This window comes from Egretta garzetta, unplaced genomic scaffold (assembly GCF_000687185.1).
Source record: "Egretta garzetta isolate BGI_Z169 unplaced genomic scaffold, ASM68718v1 scaffold160, whole genome shotgun sequence".
NCBI lineage: Eukaryota > Metazoa > Chordata > Aves > Pelecaniformes > Ardeidae > Egretta > Egretta garzetta.
Window position 1 is genome coordinate 101,460 of NW_009258378.1, and position 18,546 is coordinate 120,005.

Below are 18,546 nucleotides of genomic sequence, written 5' to 3' on the forward strand. Positions count from 1 at the left end.
CTCCTAAAAAACCCTCCTAACAGAAGGCTTAGCTAAATAATTGATACATGAATCCAGAACTGAATATTAAATGCATTAGTTTTTTTTTTTTTTCACACAGTTGCTACCATAACAGTAAATATCGTCCACGAAGTAGAAAACATAATTTTGAAATCTCATTGGAGCAGAACTATAATTGAGAGTTTGTTCAGATACACTCCACATTTATATCCTAACGTGCCAAAAAATACAGATGTTCATCACAAGATGAGATAAAAGGATGATTGCCAGAGACATAATGAAAATGCTCTGGTTTAATCTATTCATCCCAAGGTACACTGTCCAATTGTTCCAAACATGTTTATTTTAGTAATAATTTTAGAAATTTGGAGATGATGATTATCTACTTCCACCCCCTAGCTCCATTCCCCAGCAAAATAGTCTAATGTGAGAAACTAAGACTTAAAAACGAAGGTGCAAAGTTGTTGTTGCTGCTTCTAAATATAACAAACAATGTAGGCAGTGGATAGCTAATGAACACAAATTGTGACTTCCGAAGCTGTATATTTAGCCATTTGGCAATGTGACACTTCTAGCTAAAGGCAGTATGAAAGCCAGGACAGTAATTCATTTACTTAGAGGTTTGGAATAGGAGGAATATTACAGAATTAATATGTGAGCTGGCTGTGAAATATACTTTGTAGTTCATACAGAACAGTTTAAATAACACTGATTATTCAAAGTTTCCAGTTTCCTTTGATTCTGAAATATTCTTAGCAAAAAGGTGGTATAACTGGCTATGCACTGCACGGATTGTCGTTAGTGAAGAGCAGTATTATATATTCTAATTTAAAATTAATCCTGAACTAAGTAATGATGATAAGCCAGACATAAATTTTGAAGCGAAACCTCTAGGATATAAAATGAAATAGCTGATCAAGCTCACTGGTGAAAATTTTTAACAGATTTTACAGATGTAGCTAGGATAACATCATATACTTTTATTTGGCTGACTTGAAGTAAAAGGACATCCAATAATTGAAAGCATTTTTATTTAAATACTTTTCAAACAAAAAATGTATTGTGATTTAAGAACATTTTATAGGTTATAAACCAACCTTTGACAGAAGATAAAACCCAGTCTTTCTTTTTTTCATTTTCTTTGCTTTTGAGCAAGTTAGTTAATTGATTTATACCTCATTTCACATTTTTCTAGAAGAGGTATGGAAGAGTATTGAGAAATACAACATTTAAGATAGTGTTTGGCACCATCAGATGAATAGGGCTGTATGAAGGCAGCCAGAAGTCTTTAAGTTGTTCAAAGCTCCCAGAGGGGGAGAGGTGTCTCCACGAATTTTACTATCTCAGTCTAACTTCTTCCAGTGATGACTCGGAGCTGATGGAATTCTCCACCTTCTGCTGCCCTACGCTGCCCCAGCAGCGCAATCCTAGGTTGCCTGGTGGATGCCCTCTCATTCAACTTCTGCCCAGAATAGCTGGCTTTTTGGACATGTCCAGCAGTAGCCATACACTAATGCTTTCCACCCGAGGGAATCGGTGTGATCCCTTTGTTCTTAAGAATTAGGTACACGGCTAGCATGCATGAGATTAAGCTGACGGGCCAAACTCATGGTGTGGCCAAACTCATGGTGTGGCCATACTTCAGCCATAAAGCACAACTAGTCTGGGAGAATTGCTTTCAGGTAAAGGTGACCCAAGGTAAAGCTATTGTAGTGTTCTTGCCTCCATTGCTAGCACCAACAGAAGAATATGGATTACCTCTATTTCACTGCTTAAGTTTTGGGCAATTTTGTCCCCCACTGGTCATTAAAAAAGGTTGTAATAAAGGGCACCTATGTAAAGCCCTGGAGGAAAAAAGGCTAAGCACAGAGCACATGAGAAGGGTGGTCCCATGCCAAGATGAAGGATGGTTACAGGATTAGCTGGAGCTCCTCAAAGCCTGTTTTAATCCCTCACACAGCTGTGAAATCATGGGCATACTGCTCACATCCTGTGATCCGAGGACCTGATGTGCCTGCACCAAGCAGAACAGCCTGTGCTCTGAGTCATGCTTCCATTTCAAGCCCCAAATTGTGCCACTAGTTCAGCTACAGAGCACCACCAAGTTAGTGCATTGCCTTCTGGCTCTAAAACCTGATCATCTGATGTTAGGTCAAAAAGCTCAACATGTTACTCTACTGGGCAAGGTAAAACTGTGTCAGTGGCTCCAGGATGCTTTTCCTTCATAGGCAGACTGAGAGACTAATTTCAAGAGACTGCTGAGGTAAGGAGACTTGCAGTGATGAAGCCAGTTTGGTAGCCCCAATGTTTCAAAGAAGAACTTGAAGCCTTCTTTGCAAACTGCACTTATACTTGCCTCCTACACCTTGGCAGCGCTTCAGCAGCTAGCCCAACAAGGGGGTCGATCCATTTGTGTATCCTTAAACCTCTTTTATTTATTTCTCAAAGTGAATTATCTCAATTGGATTAGCGAGCATTAAGATATTAATCTCTGTTGATTAACATTCTTTGAAACATAGCTTTTACTGGAAACAAGAATGCATCAAAACACTTGAGAGCTGAAACCATGTCTGCTTTGAGTGACATGGGACAGTGCTGAGTGCTTGTAGGTTGATGTCCTGTTTGATGATGCTAACATTGCTAATCTGGGGACATCTTTATTAAATGATTGCAAAGAGTCCTTCCTTCTCTTTCCTGAAGAACAACAGCCATTTTTTTTTTCCCTAAGGGCTCCTCCCTTGCTACACGTAATGAAATAAAGCCAACTTGCTATTTCTGGTTAGAAGTCTACAAAGCTGAAATCTGTTTTGATGACTGTAAGGGTTCACTGACTTGAAAGGTTAACAATAGTTTTAAATTATGATTGTTTTCTTTTTTTCTCATTGATACTCTGTAAAAGTATAAACTCTATGCTATCCAGTGAAAGATACTGGAATCACGGTGAAATTAAAAATAAAACAACAGAATATCTATTAACATATATTTACCATAAGCACAGGTCCCAGGTTTTCTGGGTAAATATGATTAAGAAAAAAAATTCTCTAGATGGGGAAGGACACTATTTATAGGTTTTAGAAGCTGAGATTAGAATTACCTAGAGGTAGGGAAGGGCTTCATACAGCAACCTTTCTCCCTCTCATTTATAAAATGTGGTTTCTTTCTTTCAGTAGAAAAGTCAAAATGAAATCTTAGTCACCAGTATGCTTACAAACTCTTTGGCATACCTCCTAAGGAGCGCTAATGCCGGTATCCTGAACTAATTCCAATGGAGGTAATTTGGCTTATTACATTTAGAGGCAGTTTCAATTAGAGAGAGTGTTCTTCCACTTATACTAAATACAAATGTGCTGTTTGTGAGACGTGTTAAAGAGTTACTGTGTTTCACCTCTGCAATATCTCCATAATGGGTGATCTGAATCTTAAATACAGTTTGAATTTACCTTTGTTTATTAGAGGGTTCTTCTGCGTGGAAGATTCTCAAAACTTGTAAAATGCCTAAGTACAAGCTTCATAACAGCTTTGTGTCAAAAAATTGCTTTTTTATTCTAAGAATAGGTGGCAAGTCCATGGGAAATTTCACACAGTTTTTATAATGCTGGAATTTCCTATGAAGTTTTTGTTTGGTTCTTGCAATATGTTTTCAGCAAGAAGTCTTTGGACAGGGCTTTATTTGGCAGTTTTTCTTGGATGTCTAATGTCAGTCTATAACAGAAACAAGTTATCAGGTGGACCTGAAGAAACTGCGGTTCAACATAAAGACTCCTTGGTGTGTTTGTTAAGGAAACATATTTGTATCTGGTTTAGAAATGTTTCCTGAGTGTTGACCAAGGCTGCACACCCTGAGCAAGAGCCAGGCTTGGACCCAAGGCCCAAGCACTCGCACATATGACTGTTTAGGGCTGCACCCACACAGAGTCTTTCATGAGAAGAACGACTCTTTTCTGACAGATTTTACCTTACAACAGGGAACTTTTTTCAGCCAACCAGCAGCAAGGAGATGTTCCCCTTCTGTCAGAAGACCTTTGTATGGGTCTCCTCACTGTCATGTAGACCCCAATACTTTTTTAAGCATGAAAAGTCAGAGCCATCAACATTTTTGTGGCAAGGCAGATGAGTGTCATGTATGTAGCACATCAACCGCAGGTCCAGTAAAACAAGCAAAGGAAGAGCTAAGCCACCACCGTGGTTTTTCTTTTTCCCTATGCACATATAGCCCTGCCGGCTCCTGAGAGGGAGGAATGTGAGATGGCTACCAGGAAAGCACAACACTCCTGAGGGATAAGATGGCAGCCAGAGGCTGCTTCCTCTGTTTCAGTAGCGCTAAGGTGTGCGTGCAGGCACAGGGGCTATTTAGCAGGCTATGGCTGACCTTCATTCCCCTGTTTGTGTCACATCCATTCTGTTGTAGTCAACCTTGCCTTCTTTCAAAAAAAGGGTCTTTTGTATGCTTATTAACACTGTTAGCACTGGCTGTTTTCTAATTCTGGATAATAATTGCAAAACTCTAATTACTGTAATTACTATGCTCCTGGGGTGAGGTTTTATTTTTTATAATTATTTCTAGCAATTTTTTTCGTAAATACTTTGTTATATTAAAAGCATGACAGACAATCATGAGTCCTTGCAGAGCATTTATGTATCAACCACCTCCACTGAATTCCATCAGCGCATTTCACAATTTATTAATCAGATATCGCTAAATTTCTTCCGCCTCAAGCAAAAACAAGGAGTGGGAGAGAAAGTGACTACTGACAAATGACAAATGATGTGACATGCCAGGTTTGATTCTGCCAACCAAGTATTAGTACCAGCCCAACAAGAGCAAAGATGGAGGTGACAGCTAGATGGCACAATCGAATATATTCTAAATCTTCCCAGAATAACTCTTTAAAGGGGAAAGAAATGTTTCAATGCATGCAAACATTGAAACACTTCAAGAAGCAACATGAGACTTTGGCCAGTACATAAACCCCCTTGATCCAGTTCCTAATGGTTTCCACAAAAGGATCCAGCTTTGCCTTTTGGAGTCTGTACTCCAGAGCAGTCTCTTGGAGTAAGCAAGGTGTTCTCTTGTGTCTGTTTTCTCATCACCCCTACACTGGTGGGATAAAAAGGTTTGTTTCTTCTAGAATAATCCACCAGATTATGTGAAACCTCTCAGGAAAAGATGTTGTCTGAAATTATACTACTATCTTCAGTTGCTCTAGCACTCACAAGCATGAACATGGAGGCCTCTTGCATTAATATAATCCAAAATACATTATTTTGAAATAGCCTGTTGTCACACTGATGTATTTTTCTGAGTCATGGTTTTGCTTTTTACCTGTGTGTAGTTTGAAAAATTATGATTCTTGCACTAAAATGTAGGTATATTATACTATTAATTACTTTTCATTCCCTTTTTGTGAACTTCATTGTGAGTGGAAAGTTGTTGACCCCAGCATGAAGAAGACAGAGATTCTTTTTCGAGGCTGCTTCAAGGGATGCTTATTTGTTAGTTTTTTTGTACAAGTTCTTTTGTCAACCTAGGCCAATCTTAACTAAAAACCACTTCATCATCTGTTATCAAAGAACTGTTCATGCAACTCAGCAATGATTTTTCTAAATGACTGTGAGACCTCATTTAGAGTTTTAATAAACAGTCACATTCTAATGAGGTCTTCATAAAACTGACTAAATATGTTTAGAAATCATTAGCTTAAATTACCAGTACAAAAGTCTCCTTAGGGAGCCCTGCCGATTTTGTGATAAGACTTCTGGCAGATGGATTAGTATAACAGCACAAGCGAGTTCTGAATTTCCACACAAGCAGTGTAAATGTGAGTGACTGGGTAACAGGCTACTAGATAAAGAGCTAAATGTCCCTCAGGTGGGTTCATTAAAGAGAGAAAACAATCAAAACACATTTCTTTGCCATTTAAATACCAGGTGCACAGCAGTCTGCAGGTGCCAGAAACACTGACAAGGGTCCCTTGCTGGAACACACAAGAGCTTAAAGGCATGCATGCTTTTGACAAGTATGCCTCAGATAATGACAGATATTGGCAGATGTACCCGGACCCTGCTGGAGGGTAATGCGGGGACTGAGTCATTTGCAGCAGGTGCTTGCATTAGGGACAGCCTCATGGTGATTCCTCCATCCGCAATTAAAACAGGCCTGATGCATAATGCTCCAGGGCAAGAAGCAAGTTCCTAGCACTGATTTAATGACTATCCAGCCAGTCCTGGTAAACAAATACACGTACGCCCCCTCAATGATTAATTCATGAAGGACGTACACTGTGTGGCAAACATGTTAAACAGATATTCCTCTTTCCTGAAAATATAAGGAAATTTTCCTCCTCGGCTTACAATGGGTCAAGAGGGTTAAAAAATAAAAATAATAAACCCCTATAAATCTTACACCAGCAATAGCAATTGAAATAGCAAACCTCAAGGTTGGGAAGGTTACAAGGTTTGCCCTGCAGGACAGAGCTTGTGTTAGGGGTTGCGGGACAGATGGTGTGTTTGTAATACGGATCCTTGTTGCTGATGCGTCTAGCTCTGGGAGCGGGACAGAAGCACCAGCGGAGGAGGAACTGCATTGTTCTGTGGCTCATACGATCTCATTTCCATTAAAAGCTCATTTCAATTTCTGCTCTCTGATCTCACCTACGTTGGCCTCCAGAGAAAGGGAGAACAAAGTCATTTCTAGCACTGCCAGAAACAACAAAGCCGCAGATTTGTATCCCACGAGGACTCTTGCACCCTGAAGAAATCTCCGTGGTGGCACAAACTGTTGCTTGCTGCTAAGGGAATGTGCTGCCTACCTAAACGTTGGGAGTGGAGGCTGCCAACGCTGGCACCGAGACTGGTGTCTCCCTGGCTGATACCTGACAGCTCGCTCTAATTGATGCTTTCAAATACTGACTTTAGGAAAACAGTATGTGGTTTCATGCAGTATGCTGGTTTTGTACTGAGGCTTGTTTATCTGTACCCTGAAAACATCCATTTTAAAGTTGTGTGCTTGGGTACTTATGAATGTGTATAAAGCTTTAACGAAGAGGTTTGCTGGAGAGCTTCCTCTTCTTACAAATCCATCCGTTTTGAATTGATATGTGACCATCCAACTATTTCTACCTTATTCTTCACTCAAGGGACTGAACTGTTAAAGCAGCCTCCATGAGCCTGTTTTGTCTCTGCAATTAGTCATACATGTGTTCCTGCAGCAGGTGTTAATTGCAGTCACAAATCCCATCTTTTTTATATCTAAAAATAATACTGGCACCTGATCTGTTGGCAGGCTTGGGCACACACATATATAAATGTTAGGATTTATATTAACAATTGACAAAGGACATAAGGAAGAATAAATTGAGATTGTAAAACTGGACTTGCTAAAAAGGAGATGAGATCCGAAGCTTTGACTCACGCCATGTAAACAGGGCGCTCTCTCCTCATGGCAATGCCACGGGGCAGAGGGGTGTCAGTCACTCCACCAGCGTGCAATTCAAAACATCTCTTAAAACCATGTGGCTCACACCAAGATACGTGCACTTGACTTCTTATTTCAATACTTCGATTTACAATAAATGCAGTAGTTGCAATAAAAGCAGAGGGTTTTTTTCATTCCGAATGAAAGCTATATGCCCAGTTTCCAAGCAAATTTTCTTGGAATAAACATCCCAGATGAGAACTAAGACACCAGTGCATAGACAAAGTAGTAAATTAAAAGACTTGGTTATTGATGGTTGTGAGAAACAAAGAAAGTGGTTCCATTCAATACTTGCTGAAAACAAAATTAGCCATAATGACTTGGGTAGGAGGCCTACTGTAGGAGTTATCAAGCAAAGAAAGAAAAGTACACAGTATCAACCAGGTAACTCAAGCTTTTTTTTACTACTCAGTTCCTGAAGAAGACCTCCTGGTCAAGAAATGTAGTCTATAAATGAGTAAAGTTAATTTTTTGTTTTAGTCCAGAAGGCTTACAGGAAGGAAAACCCAAGCAAAGCAGGTTGATTTAGACTAATGTATTATGAAGAAGGTGGAATTTCATACTTTAACTACTTTTCTCAGAAATCTGTTTCAGAATGACTCCCCCTCAGCCTCCCTTAAGAAAAAGATGACTGCATACCTTGTTCCGTAACTAAGTCCCTGGTTTCCCTTAATAGAAATGGTATGTCTGAGATATATACAAAGATATGACATTTTCCCTCTTTGGCAGTCTTTGCAGGCTGTGCTGTATAGAATGCAGCTTTATCAGTTACTTTTTCATTGTGTTAATGTTATCAAAGCCAAGCATCCAAGGCATGTTTAAAAATAATTGATAATGAACCTCTTAGCACAGGCAGTCATAAATATTTTATGTGCTATACTCAGTATATAAGCATTTTGTTGGTCTGCTATTTAATTTCCAAAAGCAAACACCTTGGAAGTCTTTCATCTTTTTAAGTACAAAAATCACTTACCCTTCCCACTTCTACGAGATTAGTAACCATGATTATGCTGGCTGTGTTCTCATGCCATACCATTCTCCAAAAGTCATATATTGTCTCCTGCATTGGTCCTGAAACAATAAATCAAAGGAAAGGTTACTATTGGAAAGTCTGAAGATTGGAAGCTTGTCTCTGGGGAACTTTGAGAAACCATGCCTATACACATATATTCATATCACTACCATCATATTTTTCATTTAGGGTCAATTTCTTTTCTGTCATCCCACCTTTCTGCATTTAAGTATTTTTCCCCTGAAATAGTGCTCTGGAAGAAAGTTAGTTCTCCAGCATTTAGGTATTTATCTCTGTAATACCCAGAAGTGGAATTATAAAAAAATGGATAACATTACTCTTTCTCTTAACAATTGGATGATAACCTAGGGAAGGTGTATTTGGAATGAAATGAGCCTCAATGGACTATGTGGCCTTTCCTGGTTTCTAATATTTTTCTTCGTATACACTATCCATCAAATTACCCCAGCTCCTAAATTGTACTTCCTGAAGTGAGACAGAAGTTAAAGGTTTTTGCTGCAGTATATCACTCTGCAAAAGCAAAAGCGGGGAAAGTGGTAAAGAACCCTGGTGTGCCATGGCAGCCATGTCCTCTGCATTGCTTTCTCCAACAACTTCTGCGCTTTTGTAGACAAACATACAGGGCTTTCCCTAGCATCGTGCTAAAGCTGGGTATCAGCTCACAGGAAATGTTACAGAAACATAAAACGTTGAGAACAACCACATTGCTTTGCGTATGCCTGGTCCTGTCTGTTTCTAGCCCGCACGCCTTACCCATGATGTTCAGTGTGCCACCCTGATTTTAAACCACTGCTTTAAAATCACTGAGCCAATAAGAATAACAAATGTCTCTTCCAACCAGGTACTATAAACTTAACATCCATATTGAATCCATCACTGCCATGCTGCAGTAAGCAATTAGTGACTTATTTGGAGGAATGCCTCAAATCAGCTAATTGGAGGACAAATGGATAATGTATTGGCCTAAATGTTCCTCTAGTGAAGAAAAGAACACTCTTAAAGCATTACAGAACCATACATTGACAGATTTGGGTAGTTTGGCACCCATGTTTTTGTACTTTGAGCTCCCTTTGAAAAGAAGCTTTTCACTCTAAAAGTCAAGTACTTAGTGAAAGATGAACTAATATTGTGGCAGAGCGGTTGGACTAGATGATCTTTGAAGGTCTCTTCCAACGCAAACCATTCTGTGATTCTATGACTTTGTGATTCTATGATATTATAGGCAAGTCAAACCCAACTCACTAGGCAAATAACACCACAGCTACGATGTAACTTACTTAGAACTCAAGTTTAAGAAGAAGGATGGTAACAGCCTAAAACTTCTGAATTTTTAAAATTTATTTTTATTGTCAGCAATTTCAAAGGATAATTTTAGCATCCATAATGTGCATAGACCATTTAAAGAAGTTATATGTTCTCCCCCTTACTTTCTCTGCTTTTAAAAATACTGCATATATAGTTAGTTTCACAGGTTTCCCTATAGTCACTCCACTTGTCTTTTCCTTGCTCTGGTAGTTGATATAACAGGAGAAAAAGCCATTTAAAAGAACAGAAAGGTATGACTATTGGAACATAAGGAATGTCAGAAGGTCTCAGAGCAGAAATAACAGCAGAATCTAAAACTAAAGTTTCTAAAATTACCAAAGTCAAGATGATGTTGTGGCTGCAAAACTGGACACCTTTTTTTTTTTTTCTTTTAATTTACAGCACAGAACAGTTGATACTTTTGTGAGATTTCATTCTGAAGTATGACAAGAGTTAAATCACCCTCCATCATATGGAAATTTACAATAAGTACCTTACTTCTACATAAGTGTCCTGGATATGTAATACAGACATGGTCTGAGTGCAATTTTGAATGTCACAGTAAAATAATTAATACATGTTATAGTGAAAGTTTAGCTTCCTTGTGTTTTAATAATGTAGGATTCAATATAGCCTTTTGGGCAATTCAAGTCACAACAGCTTAGAAAGGTTTTGGGCCAACCTCTCCTACACGTAAATGGAAGGAGACTATCTTACTCACTGTAGGGAAATACTGTCTCTGTATAGCTCCCTCCTTCCTCTCAAATCTCAAACAAATATTCAGCAAAATTACTATTGCTATCATCTTTGAAGGAGTGCAGCTAAAAACAGAACTAGGGAAAGGCAGTTTTCCACAGAGCAGTGTCCTGGAAACAGTCTGGAAGTTCATGACACATTACTAAGATTATTTAAGCTTGATCAAGGACAAAAAATAATGCCACTGTTGTTTCAAGAATCTTGATTCACAGACTGGTTTAATGGAGAAAATCCAAATGGCTCCACTGCATTCTGTCACCACAGGATTATGTGATGTTTCAAGATTGTTCATCTGAATATGTTTTTGGTAAAGCTGCAGGAAAGGCGAGAAAAGATCCTCTGTCTACACAGCCAGAATCTTGCTATGTAGTAAGTTTCTTTATGTGTTATTTCAGTTTTCTTTCCTACAGGTTCACTTGAGATACAAGATGGTTGGGCCCGACTTTGTAACAGTCATTTCTTTTTGACAGCTCTGGGATAACCCGCAACAATTTATTCCTGATTTTTTTTTCTACAGACAACATAATTTGTCTCGTGACAAAGATTCCTACATTTCAGATCCTGAAATCACAAATTACAACTGGGGAGAGATCCTAAACACTAATTTCTTCCTGAAGATTTTGCATTTTTCATTCCTTAAAAAGAAAAAAAGAGATAATAAACGATGAGAAAAATAAATCTTGAGAAAAAGGAATAGCATTTTTCAGGCCAGAGAAAGAGCTGAGCTCTGACAAGTCTTTCAAGCTTGATTCCAAATGTTCTCCTAGAAGTAATGTCCTATTCTGCAGTGCTGAGTATGCTCTTCTCTATCTTACTTAAGACAATCACAATTAAAAGTGCCTGACAGGATTTTCTGCTCTTCTCAAGTATTCTCAAGTGTTTTCTCCCCTTTCCTCTCCAATTCTTACATGTAGCCTCCAACCATCTTTCACATTCAGGACACTGAAAGGAAAAAAACCACCCAAAAACCTACCTTAAAGTCTCAGAAAGTAATTCTTTTCTACCCCATTTTTCTTTTCTTCTTGACATTTTTCAAATTATTTTCTGACGTATGAATAAATTATTACTTGTCTCCAGCCAGAATTGAAAAGCATTAGAGGCTAGGTAGGGTTGGAGGATTTATTGTCATGAAGAACTGAACAATTTGATTCCAGAGACTTGTGGTAGGGAGAGAAAGAGCCTATAATTGTTCCAAGCATCAGCTTAACAGATGTGTGTACAATAGGCAGGAAGGTTATTCTCAGCAGTTGCCCCCTTGCGGGAGGAGAAGGGCTGAAGAGAAGGTTCTGTGCTGCCTAACAGTAAGCCTGCGGCGTACCCCATTAGCTACACAATATAGTAGTTGGTATCAAAGATTTCTGCTGTGAAAAAAAAAAAGAAATCAACAACATACTGCAACCAGAAGATGAAAAGTGAAGGAAAATAAGAAAAGGAAATCAACCCTCCAAACCCCAAGCTAATTAAATGCATTATTGAAAAATCTCAACAGAAATGATTGGCTGTATATATCACAACCATTAGTTGTATTACTAGTAGTTGTTCGTTGCTGCTCTGGGAATGCAAGCATATTAGGAAATGGAAAATCGCACAGCTTTTAAGAATGGTTTAAACTCTTAAGAAGCTACTTCTGTACACAGAGCTTTCCAGGGCTTCTATTTCTGTCTGTTATTGTGAGACCCAGTTCTAACAACCGGTATTGCTACTGGGGTATGTGATCAATTCAAACGTGATAAACTAGCCCAGAATAGAGGAAAATGTGTTCAGATGTAGGAAAGAAAGCAAACACAAAGAAACAAGTAAAATCTGAATCCTGAAATGTCCTCAGCGCTTACTCAGATGGGACTTGTAAATCTATGGGTCATTTTTCAATTTCTAGAAAAGCAAGCAGCTTAAACAAGGAACAAATAGCTTCTAAAACCTTTTTTCTAGCACAGAATGTCAAATCCACAAGCTAACGTTTGGTGCACCTGAGACCAAATTCAATGATAGATATTAAAGCTAGAACTGTGCAGAAAATGAACAGATAGCTTTAAGCTGCAAAGGCTCCCCAGGGAGGGTGCATGGGCAGTGGTAGCTGTTAGCATCTGTTGACAGAGGCAGCGGACTGACAAGATGCAAGACTTGTGTCTGCAGCAGTTAAATTCCATCTTGAAAAGAGCGCAATCAACCTCCTTCCAGCGAGCAGATGCGTCCACCCCACGTAAGGAGGTGGTTATAAAATGGTCCCCTCAACCTGAATGGTCACTGCGGTTTCTAGTAGCAATGGTAACCGTCTTCACTTCTTACTGAAGCAAAGCTTGCTGCTTGCTGTTATTGTGACTGCCTACAACACGACCACTCGAGGACAACTAGCTAATACGCCTGCCTAGGGGGAGCTGCATTTTAGCCCTCGTTCTTTACTATGTATGATCCTTTCAAAATGACCTTGAGATACAGTAAATGTTTCCTTATTAACAGGTACGGCTGCGTGGCAAAAAAAAGCCAACAAGCAATGACTCCCTTTGCAACTACACTGCCGGGAAAAACCTCAAACCCATTATGTAGCAGAAATTGTTCAAAATACACATGAAAGCATAAAGGAGAGATTAAAAAGAAAAAGAACCTGGGATAACAGACTACAAGTTAATAGAATACAAAGGTCAAGAATTCTCCTTTTCCTAATGAACCTCTTTAATGGGACAGACTAGCTGTTAGCAGGATAACTTACTGAGAGTTTCTCAGGAGGAAGCAAAACTGCAGGGTTACTAATGCTCTGCCAGTCCAGTGATCTGATAATCCATAAATGCATGTTATTTGCTCTTTTAACCATGCTAGAATTCGGAGGTAAGAACAAAATGCCTTTCAGAAAAAGTTATGTAAAAAACCACAGTTAAATGTTACTTTAAACTATAAATATCACTGACTGCAGGCAAGGGAACATCTCCCTTAAATGAAATACATTTTTTCCCTACTCAGTAAGGCAACATGCCCAAGATTTTATCAACAGGAATTTGCAGGCGCATCATTCTGTGATCAGGGTTTCATGAGTGTTCATTCCTGCCAGCCTCCCAGGAGGAAGGGAAGCTCATTGGTGGTCAGCAGCTCTGCAAACCTGGACTCCTCTTTGCGTGACAAGGTGTAGACTAAGGAGTGTACGATTAAGTTCCACTTTTTCATAAAGTAAAGTAAAATAAAATAAAATGTCTCGATCTTTCTATCTAAAATAGTCAGCATACTATAAAGAAAAGTGACAGATCCCAGTTGTGCTGATTTAGCCAACTAGCAAGATGAAGTGCTTGTTCAGTATTTTTTTGCAGTTGCATCGCCCCTGCCACACAGCAGTATAGCTGTATGCTGGCTCATCCCCGAATGAGCTGGATCCTGAATGGAAGATACCCTGAAGATCGCTTGCTGATCATCTGAATTGTCAAGAGCAGTCTTTACCATATGCTTGTTGAATAGTAGTAGCATGCATTTAACTTTCACTCACCCTTCCAGGAGTTCTTAAGGGTTTAGTGCCTCCAAGAAGGCCAGCAAAGTCAAGAACAAAGCTCTGCTATAAAAACTTAAAAAACTCAGGCAGTGATCATGCAGTTTTTCTGCAATAACTTCTCTCAAAATAGGTTTAGACATTTGTTTTCTGCCATAACATGTACAGGTACATTGACTTTAAAGGCTTATACAAGAGTATGTTTTCATAGGCACAGTATGCATGCGCCTATAAATACTGTGAATAATTTTTAAGTCTGAGATAAAACTGTGGTCAAGATATCACTAAACCATGCAAGCCCACCACTCACCAATAGCTATCCAAATGCATACAGATCAGTCTTTTGTATTTTAAGGTGTCAAGAAAATGATGATGAAAAAGAATCAGGTCATATAACCTGGATGCTTCTAATGCTTTAACTGAAGTCCTCCCAAGTCTGTTCCAGAAACTAAAACAGCATCAAGGGTAAAACATACCCCAGTTGCCATGCATCTATTCACTTTTACGGGTTGCCTATCACTGTAAGAATTAGCACACTAAAAGGCAACAGACGTTTGTACAGACAAAACTTGGCCATAAATGCTTCAGTGTTACTTATTAATTGCTGGTTTCTAGCTGCCATACTTCAGTATTAATTATTATTTGTCGTTTCTGCATATCCCAGCCCCAGACATTTTGTGCCCGAAAGAATCTCAATGAAATTAAACAAAACCCCTGTAATGAGCTGAAAAAAACACATTATTGCTTTTATTCCTTTATTTAATTTGACTTACAGTGTTGACTGTGATGGCATTTGAAATGCACTTTCTAATTTTAGCCTTACAAATATTAATTATTATGTAATCTTCAGCAGGGCTATATTCTAATTCTACAGCTATGCTGGCTTTCCTGACAAAACTTTCTTGGAAATCTCTCTTGCCTTGGAAAAATACAAATAAACAAAGCTGTGGATGAACTTCCAACAACATAGGTTCCCTATAAGTATGCTAAGCCAGCAGGCAGCCCAAGCAAGGAAGCCTGAGGCTATGGCTACCTCTTATGTGAGGTATGGACAAAACCTCCCCCTCAGTTTTAAACCTTATTTTAACTGATTCCTCCATGGTAAGTAGATTCAGAGAGGGTGCAGAGAGGAGCCACTTGTTTGCAGAAGCAGTAATTAACTCATAGTCAGGTAAGAAAAAACACCATTTTGTAAGCAAGAATTCTACCACAACTTGACTCACAAACAAATAAAAAACGTTTGGTTTCTCCTAACACTAGTTTTCACCCAGGCTTCAGAATATACCGTGCATATCAAATATATGCAGAATCTATATTCAAGCTGTAGCCAGTCCACCGTTTCTTTTTTTGGCCTTTTGCAATGATACCACCTTGCAACACAAAAAACCCCAACCGAGTATGCAGCAACAGTATTCCACAGTAAGTCACCTCAGCCACACTCAAGTGGGTTAATCAGGACTGAGCTATGAATTTAAAATGTGTTTTCCGTTATTGCCTCACCTTAGATGGATTGTCAATAAGGAACAGATCTGACTGAATCTTGTTAGCTTGACATTTCAGGAAAACGCTGCTTATAAAGCAAGCTGAAATGCTTTACTGGGACAAATCCTGCCCAGTGCAGCTACTGGCAACACAGAGGCTTTCTACTGTCTGCTTTGCGCAGGAAAAACACAGCCTTCTCTCATTATCAGCCAAGGGACAGCACAGTGAATAGTAATTGGCTGATTTTCAAGCACAAACTAAATCCTACCTGCTTCGAGCTAGCCAGTCTGCAAGCCCTGCTGCCTGCACATCACTATACGTGAAAATTGGCTTTCACCAAATGAAATTTCCAAAGTCCTTTCAAGTCCCATTAGCTTTCAACGAGGCTTAGATTACTAAGTGACTGAGGCGCATGTAGAAATTTTATCTATAGCTCCCACGAGACTGACCGGTGCTTTGGCTGCCTTTCCCTCCCTACCACTCCGTAATTAAATGCAGTTTAAGGAGGAGATTGACCTGTAAATTCTTCATCTCTTTCCAAATGTAAAAAGAACATAAAAACATTTGGCCTATAACATGCCGCTTTACAATGTACAGTAGTGGTGAGCCACAGTCCTATTGTTTTATGAAATACAGGCAAGCATCTCCCTGCTAGCTAAAATAAAAACATCCCTCCACTCTAAATTCCCAGTTTAATATAGAGATGCTTAAGAAATGTATCCTTCGAGTAATGAAAAAACTGATTATCCCAGAGAATTTTTTCTTTAAAATTGCTCATTTCACTAAACTAGATAAGCAGTTTGAAAATACATATTTTGTAAGTATGCGTATATACACATACACATCAACTATTGGCTTGAGGTGGATCATTTCTCTTCTTGGCATTTTGTCTGATCCTATTCTGCAGTGATTCTGCAGGCAGTCAGAAAGTTTTACAGGGATGTGGTATGCATTCTCTGGAATAGCATATGGCGTTTTCTTTTCTTTACTGATACAGATCTAACTAGGCTGGAACAGCGCACATCTCTATGCATTATCTTGTCTGCATTATGGTACTGCCTAGAAATCCCAGTCCAGGACTGGAGCTCCACAGTAGTGGGAACTGCATTACATATTAAATGTCCATGAATACACAAAAGGTGTTCGTGCCCCTCACAGTCACAATCCGATCATACCTTGAGAGACAACAGAAAGCAAGATAAGAGTTCGAATGAACCGAACAGGCTTGGTATAACACACAGCACCCACAATATGCCAGCTCCCTAGCCATTTCTGAATAATTTTACCTGTCCCTGCTCCACATTAGTATTTCCACCATGTTCCGAAACAAGCCAGTGCTGCACTTAAATGTATTTTTAAGTCTGAGACCAGACTTTGTTTGTGCATTCTTGGCAGGTGCTACTTAAGACATTTTTGTAACACTACAGCTAATGCTACCAGCCAACTTTCCACCTAGTAAAGTGTTACACACTTATTGATTGACATTTCTCCATGGCTAAATTTCCAATACTAGCTCAGTTTGTTCTGTATCAACAAAATAAAATGAAAATGTCATATGATTTCCCAAAGACTGAATAGCACATTCCTGTAACACCTTTTGACTACTCATGGAAGTACTGTAGACTGGGAATAGAAGAACTGGCAGCAACAGGAATGGTCCAGATTTATCCAGTTAGCCTGAGATTAGGCCAAGCTGAATGCAATAAAAGCTGTGTCCATAGTACTACTGGCCATGTATGTACCATTACGCCATTCAAGAAAGCTGCTTTTTCTGATCTTAACTGCAGGAAATTAAAAAAATCAACAAAATAATGTAGTTGTAGTTTAATGTAGCTCATCCAGTATAATTGAAGAGCTCTTTCTTTCATATAATTTGCTTGCCACACAGTGGGGATGTTAAATGGGCTGTTCCCCTCATTAACATTTTCTCAGACTGGATAAATCCGGTATCTTCCAAATTTTGCATTAAATGTAGCACTCCTAGGGTTTAGAGATCCCCTAGTGAGGGTTATGTGGGATACCTGAATAAGGCCAGAGTCTTGAATCTTTACCTTGCACAGATTTTAAGAGAGCATTGCTAGGCAATGGCTTGCAGGGAGTGTGTTTCAGGCTTTTTCTGCCATGAACCCGGAATACTTTCAATAACTGTAATTGTAACTAGAGGCCTCGATGTATTTTCCAGCAAAGCGTACTGGCTACAGGGAAACAGAGTAGGTCTCACTCGCACGTGGACTCTCTTTCTCTCTGTTTAGTTGTTTAATTACAGTCAAGCGTGTCGGGAATGCAATAGGGGGCTCATGGGGGAAACAGCTACAGGTCCAAACTGATTCAGATCAAATAGCAATACGAGGTGTTGGGTCTCCATCTGAGGTCACAGCTCTGACTGAAGGCTTATTCTGGGAGCCTTGAGCCCATGGGTTGGACCCAAACTGTCTTGGTGAAAGCAGTCCAACAGAAAGTTTCAGTTTAGCTGAATCAATGTTTTCCAGTAAGAAGCTGCTGTAATTTCTAAGTTGTGCATTCTTCTCAATAAGGGTGATTTGCATCATGGAAATATGAATACCTATTAATCACGCATTCTAAATAGCCCATCTGAGCTTGGGAAGACTAACAAATATGGAATTTATTTTGTAAAAAAAAAATGCTGCCTGTAACATTTCCAACTCAAAAATCTCAGGTAATTGACTTGTTGGACTGGGTTCTTCCTATCAACTTGTAATGCAGAATCAATTTTGATGATGGATGAGAAGTTTAAGATCATTTTATCCCCTTCAGTAGAAGGTTCCTTAGGGAATGGACAAAAGAACCTAATTAGTCTTTCCCATTTCTACTTTCTATTTTCATGTTGAGTCAATCATAAGCATCAGGATGTAATAAAATCATCACTATTCTCTAGCTCAAAAATATGAGTTCATTTTGGCTACTTGTTTCTTTTATTTTTCCCCAAGGGCCTTATTGTGAAGGAATGTTGCTCATGCTTGTGAGTAAGATGTTCAGATGCTGTATTTTTTAAACTTGTGCTGGGAG

General features: G+C 39.1%; 1 protein-coding gene across 1 annotated transcript in view; it reads right to left on the minus strand.

Moving 5' to 3' along the window:
* PTPRM (protein tyrosine phosphatase receptor type M) overlaps positions 1-18,546 on the minus strand; it is a 376,482-nt gene that overhangs the window by 25,225 nt on the left and 332,711 nt on the right. The window contains exon 25 of the mRNA XM_035895918.1: positions 8,448-8,545. Within this exon, the coding sequence (XP_035751811.1) occupies positions 8,448-8,545 (98 nt within the window). The remainder of the gene's footprint in view (positions 1-8,447; positions 8,546-18,546) is intronic.